At 53.4% G+C, this 16,307-nt stretch overlaps 1 protein-coding gene across 1 annotated transcript in view; it reads right to left on the bottom strand.

Annotated features, from left to right (window-relative positions):
- The window catches only part of DOCK1 (dedicator of cytokinesis 1), a 545,742-nt gene that overhangs the window by 430,312 nt on the left and 99,123 nt on the right, over window positions 1-16,307 (bottom strand). The window contains 6 exon segments of the mRNA XM_021072613.1: window positions 1,779-1,876; window positions 6,374-6,557; window positions 7,746-7,849; window positions 12,703-12,775; window positions 13,679-13,777; window positions 14,826-14,950. Coding sequence (XP_020928272.1) covers window positions 1,779-1,876; window positions 6,374-6,557; window positions 7,746-7,849; window positions 12,703-12,775; window positions 13,679-13,777; window positions 14,826-14,950 — 683 coding nt within the window.

Below are 16,307 nucleotides of genomic sequence, written 5' to 3'. Positions count from 1 at the left end.
TGAGGCTAAGAAATAAGCCCAAGATCCCACGGCAGGAGAATAGCTGAGACACGACTGAGTGCCGTGATGGTTCCGACACACCACGGAGCCCCCGCATCGAGGACAGGGGTTCCAGGTGGGTGGAGAGCCAGGGTTAACGATTACATAGAGGGCGGTGACAATGACAGTGATAAATCCGGATACGCCTGCAGTGGCTCCCGGGGACCAGCCGCAGGACCTCATTCACCCTCCAGAACAGCGCTCTGAAGGAGGCGATGTGGTTATTGTGACTTTACAGCAGGGGAGAGCCAGCTGAAAGAGGCCTTTAACCTTTGTCGGCCCCACAGAGGGACCCGCCACAAGAGGAAGCATAACTCAAGACGTGCTTGCTCCCCATTTCACAGCGAAGCCACCCTCCCTCCGGAGCCAGAGCCCAAGAAGGACCCTGTCCGCTTACAGGCACATGGCAACATCCCAAAGACACTGTGTGTTAAAGGGATTGTAACCAGAATCCCCACCGGCAGCCCGCATGTTACTGCACTTGGCGGATACCGAGGTCTTTGCAAACCCAAGGTTGCCGGCAGCCCTGCGCCCAGCACAGCTATTGGTGTCATTGTACCAGCAAGGCATTTGCCCACTTCCTGTCTCTGTGTCCACATTTTGATAATTCGTGCAATATTTCAAACTTCTTCATTTTATATTTCTGATGAAGATTTGTGACCAGCGACCTTTGCTGTGACTACTGAGAAAAGAGTATTACTTGCTGAAAGCCCAGATGATGGCGGGCGTTTTTGAGCAATCAAGTAGTTTTTAATTAAGATACATACCCTTTTCAATTGGGGGGGGGTTGTTTTTATGAGCATAGTTTACAATGCTGTGTTAGTTTCAGGTGCACAGCAAAGTTCACCATTATACACAGACACATATCTATTCTTTTTCAGATTCTTTTCCCTTATAGGTTAGTACAAGCTAGTGAGTATGGTTCGCTGTGCTATACAGTAGATCCCTTTTTTTTTAATGCTTTTTAGGACTGAACCTGCAGCATATGTAAGTTGCCAGGCTAGGGGTCGAGTCAGAGCTACCGCTACCAGCCTGCACCACGGCCACAGCGATGCAAGATCCAAGCGGAGTCTGCGACCTACACCACAGATCAAAGCAACACCAGATCCTTAACCCAGTAGCAGGGCTAGGGATTGAACCCGCATCCTCATGGATACTAGTTGGCTTCGTTTCCACTGAGCCACAACAGGAACTCCCCCTAAACAGAAGTGGTTTTTTTTTTTTTTTTTTGCTTTTTAGGGCCACACCCACAGCAAATGGAAACTCCCAGGCTAGGGGTCGAATTGGAGCTGTAGCTGCCGGCCAACGCCACAGCCGCAGCAATGCAGGATCCGAGCCAAGTCTATGACCCACACCACAGCTCACGGCAACACTGGATCCTTAACCCACCAGCAGGGCCAGGGATCGAACCTGCATCCTCATGGATACTGGTCAGCTTCATTTCCTCTGAGCCCCAAAGGGAACTCCCCGTAAACAGTAGATTCTTGATGGTTACCCTTTTACATTGCACATTTCTTGGACCTGACGCTACCACACTCTTGACAGACTGCAGTGTAGATGAAACTCGTATATGCACCAGGGAACCACATAATCCACATGCCTCACTCTGCGTCGGGGGTCTGGAACCAACCCGCAACATCTCGGAGGGGCTCGGGTACCATCTCGGGAGGCTTGGTCTACAGCTGTTCACACACGTTAAGGACGACAAAAGAGCCAGAACCCTGTGGGGGCCGAGTTACCTTCACCACTTCGCCCCCGTCGACTTTCATCAACTGCCTCAAGTTCTGCTGCAGCAGGTTCGTGTTGGATCGCCACTTGAGCAGCCCCAGCAGGTCCACTGGAAACAGGAGGTGAAAATCAGTTCCTCGCAGCAAAGACCGTCTCCCGCCACATAATTTTTGGAACAGCAAAATCAACCCTCTTTGGAAACTTGGCCAGATAAATATTTTGATCCTTGAGCGACATTGTGACTGCCCGGTGTGGCTCAATTCATTATTTCCAGCTCCACTGACCAGGGAGTGATTCCCACAAAGAAGCTTCAAAAGGCATTTGGGAGCCTCCAAAAGAAGGCCTGGACCTTCCAATCTGCAAGAAGGCAGACCAGAGCAGCCGCAGGCCTGAGAGGCTGCTCTGAAAGCTTCTCCCAAGTGTTTTTTTCCTGTCTGAGAATAAGATTCTTTGAAGGGGTCAGGGGTGTGGTCACATCTGCAGTGTACAGAAGGTTGCCAGGCAAGGGGTCAAATTGGAGCTGCAGCTGCCGACTACACCACAGCCACAGCAACGGCAGATCCAAGCCTGGTCTGCGACCTGTGCCACAGCTTGCGGCAATGCCAGATCCTTAACCCACTGAGCGAGGCTAGAGATGGAACCTGCAGACTCACAGATACTAGTTGGGGTCTTAGCCCACTGAGCCACAAGGGGAACTCCAAGACTTTTTTTTTTTTTTTTTTTTTTTTTAGGATCAAACAACATAAAAAAAAAAACACAAATTCAAGTATTGAGAATGCCAAGATAGCAGTCCCCAAAGGGGACAGGAGCCCTGGCCCCAAAAGACCCCACTGCTGCACTGGGCTTGCCACCTTCGCCTAGGCCTGGGGCTTCCATGACTTTCTATATGTTTCTTTGCTCCTAGGAAAATCACAAGTCGAATGTATTGGTTTTGCAGACTAAATGTGGAAAGAGGATGTTGAGAAATGACTTTGTTTTCAAGGCATGAAGACAGAATCCAAAACATCTCTGGAAAGGACGTGGGCCTACACGCTTTTCACTTGAAATCATACTAATATGAAATCATATTAATATCCCGTTATGTGAAAAAACACAATTACAAAGCATCTAATTTACGGCTTATGTTCATAGGGAATGAACTTCTGCTACAGAAACTGTCTGCCTAAGAAAGCCCTAGTTCATAAGAAAAGAAAAAGAAAATTTTGGCAAGAAGTAGAATTTCAGGGAACACAAGGTACCCATTGTAATTTAGGGACTGAAGCACACAAGGGCCTACGTGTGCGATGAGCCCCAAACACACCCCCCCGTTTGTATGACTTTAGCCCCAAGCCCAGCTAATGAAGGACAGAGACAAAAACAGGGAAAGGCAAAGGGAATCACATCCTAGGGTAGGCGGAATATGTGGAGCTTAGATTCAGACACCAGCTGGGCACCACTACGGGACCTTGGACAGGTACCTGCGCCTCGACGGGCCTATCTGTACAATGGGTACAGTGTGCCCTATGCCCGGGGTTGGTGCAAGAATTCAATGCCAGACGAGGAGGACGCACTTGGCCTGATTCTGGGGAGAAAGACCAACAGCAGCGGCCCATCTCGGAGGTGAGCGGGAACGGGAGGGCCGAGCTGCTCACTGTGAATTCGGACACGTCTTCATTTCTAAGTGAAAAGGCATGAGAATGGCTCCGTCCTGCCCCGACACTCGGCTCTCAGGCCCAGCGTTAAGGGAGAGCTCCCCCACGAAGAGTTACCACCAATTTTTTTTTCACAGAGACTAAGTTACTCATCTGGATGCCACTCATACAAAGTTAGTGGCAACTGGGATAAAAAGGCTGAGGCTTCTGTCTGTACTGTGACTCTGAGAAAGGACCCAGCATTAGCAGTGGACGAACACCTTTGAAGGGGAGACTGCCCAGCCCCCCGAGCCTTCCTCCTCCCCTCTCACCCCCAGGGAGCCACCCATGAGGTCTGGCCCGTGTCAGCTCTCTCTCGCAACTTCTCTAATGACACAGTGAGAACCGTACCTTCTAGTTCCTTTTCTACCCCTCATAGCATCTAGGATAATGCTGAGGACAGAGCAGTTTAACACAAACCTCGAATAACTCAGCCCCAGCTGTTCCCTAAGTCATGGAACTTGGTGGTAACAAATCACAGTTTCAGAAAAATGACTGCCTCAAATGAGAATCTGGGACCCGATGCCAGAGGCCAACTGGGGCCGCTCCATCGTGCACACACCTGCCACGCCGCCACCCCGAAAAGAGGACTCACTGGCTGGTGTGACATGAACGGCAAAAGGCGCATCCCCCTGACTCTGAGCCAGCTGCATCACGTCGGAGTTTCCCGGTTGCCTGGCAACAGCTGCTGCGGGGACCAGGATGCTGTGCCCTCGGTGTCAGGGAGAGGATCACCCAGCATCTGGCGAGACTCCAAGAGCTTGGAGGTAAGAGGGGGGTCAGCTCATCTCCCTGGGAAATTACTGTGACTTCATACCTCGAGGACGTCCTAATCCAGGGTCCTCTTCTCCAGGGACGTGTGGGTTAGGAAAGACTCTGTGGGAGGCCTCACAACCTGCTGCTATCCAGAACACGGTTTTGATGGGGCAAACAGATGCGGGTTCCAAAGAACAACTTCCAACGTGCTTTAAGAGATGACCACATCTGAGAGGGGAGCTTCCTACACAGTGAAGGCGGCAGGACACAGCTGAAGCGTAAGTGCCCATTGGAGAGGCTGCCTTGAATTGAGTGAGGCCCTAGACGGAGTAGCCAGCAGGCTGGTGGACCTTGGGGGCCGTATCCGGAGAGTAACGTCTGACCTACAGGGTCACCCTTTCTATAACCCGGGTCAAACCAGCACCCACCTTGCCGACAGCATGCTCCCCGGGCATGAAACTCACAAGCTCCCGTGCACCATCTCCCCCACCTCCTCTCACCCCCCCAGCCCCCGTGCATGCAGGGGAAGGGTTTTCATCTGCGCACAGAGATTACGACACCACAGGCCAGGGGGGTCATGATGCTTGGGGCAAATCGTGATGACGACAGGTGGAAAGACACATCCCAGTGGCCTCCAGGCATCGGAATGACCTGCTCCCCGCCTCCACCTGAGACACATGGTGAGAAAGCATAGCTTGTAGAGCCCAGCACGATGGGGGTGGAAGCGGCAGGCGGGGAGCGTTTCAACAGGCCCTGCACACCCAGGGCTGGTGCACTTTCTGCTACCCCGCGGGCGCCGCCAGAAGATGGGGTGCTTTTGTGCTGTGGTCATCCTGTTCAAGTCCAGACTATGACGACAGCCAAGATTCAGGGACAACCCCCAGGGCCACAGTTCATGGCAGTCGCAGACGTGACTAATCAAAACCTTTACTGGGGGCTAAGAGGAAAAAATGGGGTTTTCATGCTGAGTTTCAAGACAGCCTAAGGCTGCTTTGCACAGCTGTGAGACTGGCACGCTGGGGGAACTCGTTTTTCAGCGTGGGATTTGCGCTGAGGAGCCTCTGCCTGGACCCGGTGCTGTGCTCTGAATCAGAAGGGTCCCTGGCCGACAGCCACAGTGGGGGGGAGCTGCTAGCCGCAGACGCCTCGAGCAGCCTGGCCAACCGCACGGGAAACCTGAGAACCTTCTGATGCTACACTAAGGCTGCACCGTGGCACAAGAGCATCAGCAACGGCGCCCTGTCTGGACATGCCGTCAAGCCCAACTTGTAAAACTGGAAATTATCCCACTGAACAGCTGGGAGAGCGGAAGACACAGGAGATGGGGACCTCACCCTGCACCACTCCCGGAGCCTCCCACAGCCCTCCGGGCAGGGGGTTACAAGCAGTGTAGAGATGAGCGGAATGAGTGGAGAGTTCAAGGTCACTCCCAAGCTTATCGGCACAGGGTCTGGGCTCAAGCCCAGCGCTTCGATCTGATTCTAAATCATGCGGATTTTCCCTGATGCCTGCTCACTTCCCTTGGCCAAAAGGCTTTTTTTAAAGGACGTTCACACTACAGCGTGGGGGGGTTAACTATCTGGTCTTGCTGCAGCTGTGTCTCGGATTCAGTCCCTGGCCTAGGAACTTCCACATGCTGTGAGTGCGGCAAAAAAAAAGAGTCAGCCCAGAGCTCCCTGGTGGCACAGCGGGTTAAGGATCTGACATTGTCACTGTTGTGACTCGGGTTTGATCCCTGGCCCAGGAACTTCCTCATGTAGCAGGCGTGATCAAAAAAATTTAAAACACTATTATCTTTAGGTGTTCCCTGGTGGCCTAGTGGTTAAGGATTTGGCATTGTCACTGCAATGGCTTGAGTTCGATCCCTGGCGCAGGAACTTCCGCATGCCATGGGCACAGCCAAAAAATTAAAATAAATAAACCCATTTTTGCTCTATCTCTCCTTAAGTTAAGCCTTAGAGCGACATCAGAACATGAACGTCAAAGCAGGACGAATGTCACCGCCTTCCTCTTTGCTCCTTCAGGGGCATCTGCGTGGGCCATTACGGAGGACGGTGAGAAGGACTCGAAGGCAGGGCGCGGACCTTCGAGCAGCCTCCGGCACTCAGCAGGGAGCAGGAGCGCAATGGGCTGAGGGAGAAAAAGCGCAGGGGTGAACACGCCTCTGTCGCCACACTCACCATTCTGCGTCAGTTTGGTGGAGCACACGAGCGTTGAGATCTGGAAGGAATCCTTGCTGATGGTGCAGCTGCCCAGACTCTGCATGCTCTTGCCTGTGGCCGAGTGGCCCTTCTCCTCCAGCTCGGCTTTCGTGGAGGGCAGACTCAGGTACGTCCCGGCATCTTCCAGCTTCTTGGCTTCAGCCTGTGGGTGTCATGACACAACAACACGTCCAACTTTGCAATTCACGACCTCATGCACTGGGTCCTGCCCCTTTCCATCCGTAATCCTTGCAACCATCACATATGCGCGTAATCATTTGCTAAACCGCTTGTTTTAAGGATGTCTCTTATTCCTGTAGATTCATATTCACAGGGAATTTTTTTTCCTTTTTTTTTTAAAAAAAAGTCCACACCTATCGCATATGCAAGTTCCTGGGCTAGAGGTCCAATCAGAGCTGTAGCTGCCAGCCTACGCCACAGCTTCCAGCAACGCTGGATGCTTAACCCACGATCGAGGCCAGGGACTGAACCTGCGTCCTCGTGGACCCTACATCAGGTTCTTAACTCACCGTGTCACAATGGGAACCCCATGTGCACAGAGGATTTTTTATTTTAACTTTTTAAAAATGTTATTGGAGTGTATTGACTTATAACGCTGTGTTCGTTTCAGGTGTACAGCAACGCAATCAGTGATACATGTACATCCACCCTTCTTTTTCAGATTCTTGCCCCGCCCAGGTTAGTAGAGTTTCCTGGTCTATGCAGTAGGTCCCTGTTAGTTTTCTATTTTTATATGTGGTCATGTGTGTCTGTGAATCCAAACCTCCTAATTTATGCCCTCCTCCCACGTTCCCCCTCTGGAACCCATAAATTTGATTTCAACAACTGGGAGTGTGTTTCTATCTTCGTCAATCCGTCCTTTTGTATTATTTTTTACTACATTCCCAAGACGTGGGTGCCAGCGTATGCTGTCTCTCTGTCCGACGTCCTTCACTTAAAATGATCACCTCTAGGTGCTTCCGTGTTGCTGCAAGGGACACGAGGTCACAGATTATTTTTTTTTAAACAGCCCTTCGTGTGCTGTTGTTTATCACCTTCTTTCCTTAGGAACAGTGACAAAGCCGGTCACCCACACGATGGAAGATACCATGAGACGAAGAATGTCTACCTATGTGTGACGGGGTCACCTCGCTGTAGAGTGGAAGCTGGCACAACACTGTAAATCAACTATGCTTTCATTACAGACACAGAAGCTGGTCATCTGCAATGTCTGCATAAGGAAATGCTGCCAGAGAGCAAGGCTGGCTCACCAAAAAGCCGGGACGAGCCAGCTCCGGCCGGGAAGCCCCGCGGGACGGACGGGACCGCGTGAGCGGCGCGAACCACGTACCTTATAGACGAGCAGATCGTGCTCCCCGTCGCGCAGGGTGGTCCCGTCGTATCTCATCAGCTTCACAAAAGCGAGGGCAAATATTTTCTCAGACTTGTCCTTAGCTGCAATGGAAATCAATACCCCTTCTCAATGGCCATCCCGATCAAAATAACACCGTCGTCGGGGGCGGCGGGGGCTGCCGTTCCGCACGAAATCGCGACACGGTGTGGACCGCGGTTAACGTAAACAGAACTACATGGAGCTAGAGACCCGGAGAACATTCTGTGGCGGCATCAGCGTGCGGAGATGGAGAGAGAAGGGTCCACGTGGGAAGGGATCAGCTGTGCTCAAACGATCTCTAAATTCAAAGCAGTTCCAGTCAAAATCAACGGGGGCGTTTCCTCTTGGGAGTTGAAAACCGATTCTAGAGCGAAGAGCCAACAGCAGGGGGATGGTTCTGAAGAGGAACGTGGAGGAAAGCCTGCAGTGCTGAAATCCAAGAGTCGACGGGGGGCTTTTAACACGGGTTCGCAGGCCAATGGGAACGGACGGGGTATGAAAACACAGGCCGTGGCAAGAGGCCACCGGAGGGGGCAGACCCTGCCCTAGGGCACTGCCGACACGGAGAAACAACATAGATGGATTCCTACCTCACGCCGTCCACCAGGTAAGTGACAGGTGGACGAAACCCCCGGATGTCAAATCTCATTCTCTTTGGTGAGAACGTTCTTCCCCCCAGAATCTGTGGGCGAGACTCAGTCCCTCCCTTTGCACAAAGTGCTGCCCAAGTAGCACCTGCTCCGAAGTGACCGGCCTGCCCAGGACAGTGGGTGTGTGACCTGGTTACCCGCTCCGAAGTGACCGGCCTGCCCAGGACAGTGAGTGACCTGGTCACCTGCTCCGAAGTGACCCACCTGCCCAGGACAGTGGGTGACCTGGTCACCTGCTTCCCACTCAACCGATGGCTTTTTCTTGACAGTTGCTATGGGCTGAATTGTGTCCCCAGAGCCTCACGTTGAAGCCTAACCCCAGTGTGACTAGAAGGTCTAAGGTAAGGAGGTGCTTCAGGCTCAGTGAGGCCACAAGTGTGAGGCTCTGACCCCACAGAACAGGTGCCCTATACTAAGAAGGGGCCATCTGAGCCCTGAGCTCACAGCGAGAGGCGGCCGTCTGCAACCCAGAGGAGGGTCCTCCCCACAACCCGGCCTCGTCGTACCTGCTCTCAGACTCCCAGCCTCCCAAACAGTGAGACGGTAAGTCTCTTGTCGTTTAAGTCACCCAGGCTATGGTGTCGTGTTGTGGCTCCCACGTGGAGAAAGATAGCCCACCTGATCACGCCCAGGTTACCAGGCCTGTGACGAGAGTATGTGTGTGTGTGTGTGTGTGCGCGCACGCACGTGTGTGAATGTGTTGTTTACTGTTGGTTTCATCCGCTGGACTTCTGCATGACAGAGATGCTGTGTGTTTTTTTCACTGCTATTTCCCCGGTGCGTGAAATAGTTCCTGCTATGTATTAGGTACCCAATAAATATTTGTCCTAGTTGGGGAGATGCCAACAAACACATTCAGATCACAAAGAAAACAAACGTTGGTGGTTGGGTGAAGGGTGACAGTGGGAACAGGGACCACCCAGCTGGGTGGCTGGAAAAGGTCTGAGAAGATGGACGGCATACGATGCAAGACGGAAACCTATCAGGAAAAGAGGTGACTGGATACAGAGGTGCTCAAGTGGGACTAGCCCAATTTGTTTGGGGGCTGAAAGCCAGGATGGCTGGTGAGTGGTGGGCAGTGAGGGTTCCCCGAGGGGCAGGCAGCAGATCAGGTAGAGACAGATGAGAAGTCTGGACAGAAGAAACTGATTTGTGATGAATTTCCCACAACGCCATCTGAATACAGCATGGAAATACTGAGCTTCAGAGCTAGAAAATACCTTTAAAAGTATATATAGCCCAGATTGTGTTTTTATTTTTTATTTTTACTTTTTTTTTTTTTTGTCTTTTTGCCTTTTCTTGAGCTGCTCCCACGGCATACGGAGGTTCCCAGGCTAGGGGTTGAATCAGAGCTGTAGCTGCCAGGCTACACAAGAGCCACAGCAACATGGGATCCAAGCTGCGTCTGTGACCTATCCCACAGCTCACGGCAACGCCGGATCCTTAACCCACTGAGCAAGGCCAGGGATCAAACCCGAAACCTCATGGTTCCTAGTCGGATTCGTTAACCACTGCACCACAACAGGAACTCCCAGATTGTGTTTTTAGAAGTGAAAGGACAGTGGTCAAAAAGCATACATCCACCCACCTTGACTCAGAGGCTCAAAATATTTACTCTCAGGTGCCAGTGTGTGAGATGAAGGTCTCATTAATCTTTGCATTCCTGGCGTCCACCAGGATCCGGCACATAGTAGGTGCTCAATAAATGCCAGCTAATGAGATGGATGACGGACGGACCAACCAAGACAAAGGGGGGGATAAAAGCAAAAACTATGTACCTGAGGAATCAAAAAATTAACTTTGTGAAAAGGGTCTAGAAAATGTAAAACATCTCAGTATGCAAATGAGAAAGAAGGGATCCTTTTACGTTTGGGCCGCGATGAAAACAACAACAACAGGTCTGCATGAGAGCAGCTATGGTTCAGGACACACGGCCATACCTGTCAGCAAGGGCTTCCCCGATCCTAAGTTTTAAAGTGCACCCTTTATTCCTATTCTGCATCTTCCCACCCAGGAGATGGGCTCCTGGTTATAAGCTCACTAGCAGTCACTACGAGGCAGACAAAAAATTAACAAAACGTCAGGAGCCACAGGAGAAGGTCACGTGTCCCACCCACCCGAGCCCCTATAAAGGAGGGAAACTCGGCTCCTGGCAGGCTCAGGCAGGCCCCGGAAGCCACACCTCTGCCCGCATTCATGGACAACACCAGCTGACCATCTGGAATCGCTGGTGATTTGCAGAAATATATTAGAGCGTCAGCACTAAACCTTCCAGCCCCACAGACAGATCCCAGCGTGAGCAATGCCGTCCCTTGCTTCCTCAAGGAGTAAAGCAGCTAGTATTTGCTGGGGGACTGGGGGGGGTGGGGGGTGGGCACGGATGCAGCGTGGCTTCAGTTCCTTCCATCTCAGACCTAGAAGGTCGCAGCCAAGGCCGCAGCAGAGGCACAGGGTGGCCTGCATCACTCCTGCAGCGGACACCCGGGATTTCGTCAGCATCACACTTCTCAATGTGCTTCCCAAACCCCACAAGCTGTGGCCGGGGAGACCTCATTAATTATGCAAATGTGTCACGGTATGTCCGGTGATAGCACCGTGTCTATAACGAGTACGTAAAACTGACAAGAAAAACAAGGATTCTGAAAATTAAAAAGCTACAGAAGAAATCCCTCTGCCCTGGTGTAATCTATTAATTAGAGAGAATGAGCTTGTTATAAGGGGGGGGCGTGTTTCTGAGACAGGTCCTCCACGGATTCCAGGACTCTGTCCTTGCCCCGCAGTGGGGGCCCGGCCCATCCTCCCCTGCAGCCCGCTCAGCTCGGCCTCCTCCCACCCCTGCTCTTTCTGATTTCTGGTGTGTGGGTGCCGGCCCGACTCGCCCTCCAGCCCAGGGCAGAGGACTCCCCTGCCCCAAAGTGTCCCCCATTCATGGTCCCGCCCCTGCCCACCGGCACCTGTCTGGTTCAGGGACACCCCCAGGCTGCCCTTCTCCACTTGTCTCTTGCAAGCTGGTCTCAAGCCTCAACCCACACCCAAGGTCCGCAAGACGAGAACACGCTCAGTGAGTTGTGGACACAGCAGGTGCTAAACAAAGACCAGGTGACGGCAGAAGCCTCGTCGCTCCCCACAGGCTGGGGAGCGTGACATGGGGGCACGCAGGCTGGGGTATAAACCAGAGGCTGGAGAGTGTGACATGGGGGCACACGGGCTGGGGTGTGAACCGCAGCCCTTCCCTCCAGGGACCCGTAGGTGACTTTGGGCCTCTGAGGCAGAGTCTCGGAGCCTCACCTGTGACACAGGAAGGGATGATACTGATTCTACATGGCATCGCGGCGAGGCCCGGCTACGGGATGTAGTGAAAGCACCCGTGCCAGCACACTTAGTTAACATGTCCAAACAGGTGCTCCGACCACCAGTTTCTGCTGTCCAGGGGCGCCACCCCCAGAGCCAAGGCTTTGTAAGAACCCCCACCTGTGTGGCTCTGGCCCCCATGGGGTCCTCCGTGACAAATACCCACCCAGACCACATCTTCCCTTGATGCCACCGCACTGTAGCCAACTTCCACTGTCACTTATTTTCCCAAATCCTAACTCAATGCCAGATGGAGACAGACCACGAAGGGCAGGGGTCTACCTTCCTTTTGGGACACTGTACTTAGTGTCTAGCCCAGGGCCACGTCCTTGGCAGACAATGAACTCAACACCTGTGATAAGGCAAACATCCTTCTGGAAGGTGAGTGATTGGAACACCTGTTCTTTCCTCCCAAAGTCTTGGCACCACAGCCAAGCCTGCACCAACAGGGACAAGAAAAGGTCTGCCTGAGCTCCAGGCACCAGCAGCTGCCAGCAAAGGCACAAAGGTCTCAAGGTTCTTGATTCCAACGCAAAGAGCATTTTTGAAACCCACGGGTTATATCTCAGTGACTCTTCTGGTGGATGGAAGAGCATCTCAAAGCAAGTGGGCAAGAGAGCCTGAGAGGGGAGAGCAGGAAGTAGTGCACGTCACTGGAAAGACGAAGAAATGAAGGGTCTCCCATGACCAGCTCATCATTTCCCAGGAAGAGGTTCCCCTGGGAAACAAACTCCTAGTGTCACGGTAACCATGTTCTAGAACAATCAAAGCGAGTGCATAGCCACGTTCTAGAACAATCAGAGTGAGGGCACGACCACGTTCTAGAACATCAGAGCGAGGGCACGACCACATTCTAGAACAATCCAGAGCGAGGGCATGAAAACTATGGGACCACCAAGGGTGAGGTGACTCACAGTCCTGCGAAGATCGATGTCGGAAGGTAAACCGGAGGTGACTGCGGTTCACGTCCTCGATGGGAATGGCCACCTGCAGAATCAAAAGGGACATCTGAGCACCTTCGGCGGCACCTTCAGGAAAGATGCACCTGTACAACGCTACACGTGTCCACACCGCAGGGTGAAGATACCATGAACACCTAACCCCCTGTAGGTTTCAGAAAATTTACGCAAGATAACATTGTCCAGGATGCTAAGTGGACCGGGCAAGACCGCCGCATTTTTTTCGAAATGTCCTGTCACTGTGAAGAGTCTATTTTTGAAAGCTGCCATTTTCGTTTTTAGCCCCGATCCAGAGGTGCCTGTGTTCCCTCCACAGCCATGGGGACCTGCCCTCGGCTGTCCTCTGGTGACTCACGGTAAAAGAAAAAAGAGCTAACACATGCTGCCTTTAAGCGAAGATTGTCCCTAATCTGCGAGCTGACACCTGTACTCCTGAGCCCGCCACTGGCTGGCGTTTCTGCGCCCAAGCCCACGGTGTGGGGGCTGGTGCACCTCGGGGGGCTGCGGGGGCGCCTGGCAGGCTGTATTAGGAACCTCAGGGCACCACGACCCCGGTGGCAGGATCTGTCTCCTCAGGGATGTCCCCTTTGTATCGTCACCTCTATGTTTTTCCATTTGGTGCAAAGACAGCATGCCACACGTAAAACAGACCGAGAAAAGAAAGACGAAATCCATCTTTAAAGGACTCTGTCATTTGTCTCCATGAAAGTCCCGTTTTAATGTCCAGAAGGAGATGAGAGTAAATATATTCCAAGAGATGCCAGCGTGGTTCCTTGGCAACCTTGAACGACTTTGCGGAAGGCGCCGCGGAGCCCGCTGAGGGTGCCCGCTGGCGGGCTGCCCCCGGCGGGTGGGAGGTGGGGACCTCCTCGGGGTGCAAAGGAGCGATTCCTCACGGGCCCGAGGGAGCGAAGGACCATGGAAACGGTACCTTAACGGTCTCAAACCAGCGCGGCTGTTTCACTTGGTAGTAAATCACGGACTTGTACTCGGAAATCGCTTCATCGCCAGCACCGGGGAAAATCACATGCTTTGAAAGAAGGCATAGAGAGTTCCATCAGCCCTCGCAGACCCCGAGCCCACACCCGTCACCCCTCCCATCCCCGGGAGATGAGCCAGGGCGCTCCGGGAATGCCGAGGAACCCCGCCGCCCAGGAGCACGCCCGCAGCAACCCAGGGACGGATCCATCCAAGCCAGCGGCCAGCATCGAACCTGGCTCTGAGACGCTAAGGACCTTAATGCTTTGCAGGACAGGGACGCGACCGCCCTCCACCTCCCCCGGGTAACTTTCGCCTGGGACCTGCAGGAAGTTGCCTCACTGACTCAGGGGCTGGAGTAAAGCACCAAAGACCAAAACGGCAGGGCCAGCACTCCGTCCCCTTCCTCCAGCGACCCACACTGACCACCGGATCCAGGAGAGCCACATGGCCAGGGCCGCGGCCTCCAGTCACCACAGGGTGGGGACACCGGACACGGCCACCCAGAGGAAAGGACGCTGCCCGCCTCCTGGCAGAGCTGTGCCTCAGGGGCACACACAGGGCCCTGTGCTTGGCCACATGGCCCACGGGACCCCAGGCCACAGCCACGGTCCAGAGAGGCGGCTGCCCGGGACACCCGCTGGGGCTCAGCCTCCGGTCCTCAGGGGAGGCCACGGCCTCCGAGCACGTCCCAGGACGCTGGTCCTGCGGGCTGCGGTGACCAGGCAGGAGGCAGTCGGGGGAACCACCGCCAGCCACTGAGGCACAAGGTCAGATGCCCAGATTCAAACGTCCGTTCCACGTCTCATTGAGCTCTCGGACCCTGGGCAAGCGGGCTGATGTCTCTGGGCCTCCTGACTCAAAAGACGCTACCAGCAGTATCCGCACTTCGAGTGCAGACGGCTCTCGCCCCTTGAGCATCGGGCCAAGGCCCCCAAGTGGGGCACCATGAGGGGTTGGCAAAAAAGGAGACATCCTAGGACAGGCTGCCGGGACCTGGTAGAAACCAGCCCGCTCGAGCAAGGGAGGCCAAAGCAAGTAACTGCAGGAAGGACAACTTCGGCGGACTGCGGCGGGGGACACTCTGCGCCAAGAAGTACCTCCAGTCGTTTCCCGTCTTCATCATACACAGACACGGTCACCTCAACGTTCTTCGCAGTGGTTTTGCTGCCTTTATCGAAATCTCCCTGAACCAACGTCACGTAGATATCATTTCGAACATCACCTGGAGGGGGAAAGGACACCTTTACGACCAGTCCGTGATTCATGGGGTCGCCGAGAGTTGCGCCAAACGAACTCACCACCTCTGCGAGCAGAGTATGATAACTAAATACCGTAGTAGATGAGGACGAACTGTTTTCTACAAAGCAGTCTCAGCACGGAAAGGCAAGACGGAAGCCCTATTTATCAGCACCAGAAAATCGGCAAGAAAGAGCAAAATGCCAAGGTCCCGAATTGTCTGCCTGGTCTTCATGTGGGCAGGAGCTCCTACACCCCATGAGCAGCCCACGCCCGAGCCTCTCGAAGGTCGTCAATAGGTTTGCACCGACCCATGTTCCCCTCAGCATCCGGGGTCCATGGCAACCCACAGCCTCACCCCTTGTGGGAGCTGGGGAGGCTCGTAGCCAAATACCCCAACACTCACTGGCACCCCAAGGGAAACTGGCAATGCTGAACAGAAAGACTCTGAACCACAAGCCCGTGCCCCGAGTTGATGCCCAGGATCAGGCACTAGTAAGGGGTCAAGAGAGACACTTTCCGCAAAGGTTCTTCTCTCCTCCTGGCAGGCAGTTGTCAGGATCCTGCCTGAGCCCACAGGGAGCAGAAGAAAAGACCTGTCCATCTTTTTACTTTTTTCTTTTCTGTTTAGGGCCACACCTGCAGCATGTGGAAGTTTCCAGGCTAGGGGTCAAATGAGAGCTGCAACGGCCGGCCTACACCACAGCCACAGCCACCCCAGGTCCGAGCATTATCCACAACCTATGCGGCAGTTTGTGGCAACGCCAGATCCTTAACCCACTGAGTGAGGCCAGGGATTGAACCCACATCCTCATGGACACGAGTCGGGTTCTTACCCACCGAGCCACAACAGGAACTCCAATCTGCCCATTGTTAAGTGAGATAGACCTTAAACTGTGCCCCCCCCAAAAGAAAGAAAACTACACACACGCACACAACCAACGCGCTCGACATGCTTCCTCCTACTGAGAACAGGCAAAGCCCCTGGTAATGGTCTGACAGGGAAAACTCTGCAAGCTTCGTTAGCACCATGATTTAGAGGAAGCATCAACCCACTGGCGGCTGCTCTGCTGTCGGGCGCCTCCCATGCCCACTCCACCTGCTCTCCCACGGGACACCCGTTTTGTCAAGAGCAGCAAACGACCTTCTCAGGGTAAAGAACAAGGATTCGTGAAGGAAAAAAAAAGTCCCCTTGGCGTCTTGTTTTTCTTTTGCTTTCGGGACTGCTCCATTCTGGCTCTTAATGTATCCAACTATTAAATTAAGCTTTCATTTAAAAGTCATTATTAGAGAAATCCCCGTGGGTCGCCACCTCCGCCCCAGGAGCGGCTGGAAAAGGGAAG

Source organism: Sus scrofa, chromosome 14 (genome assembly GCF_000003025.6).
Source record: "Sus scrofa isolate TJ Tabasco breed Duroc chromosome 14, Sscrofa11.1, whole genome shotgun sequence".
NCBI classification, from domain to species: Eukaryota; Metazoa; Chordata; class Mammalia; order Artiodactyla; family Suidae; genus Sus; species Sus scrofa.
The sequence above is the reverse complement of the archived record's forward strand: the minus strand, read 5'-3'. Positions and strand labels throughout refer to the sequence as shown.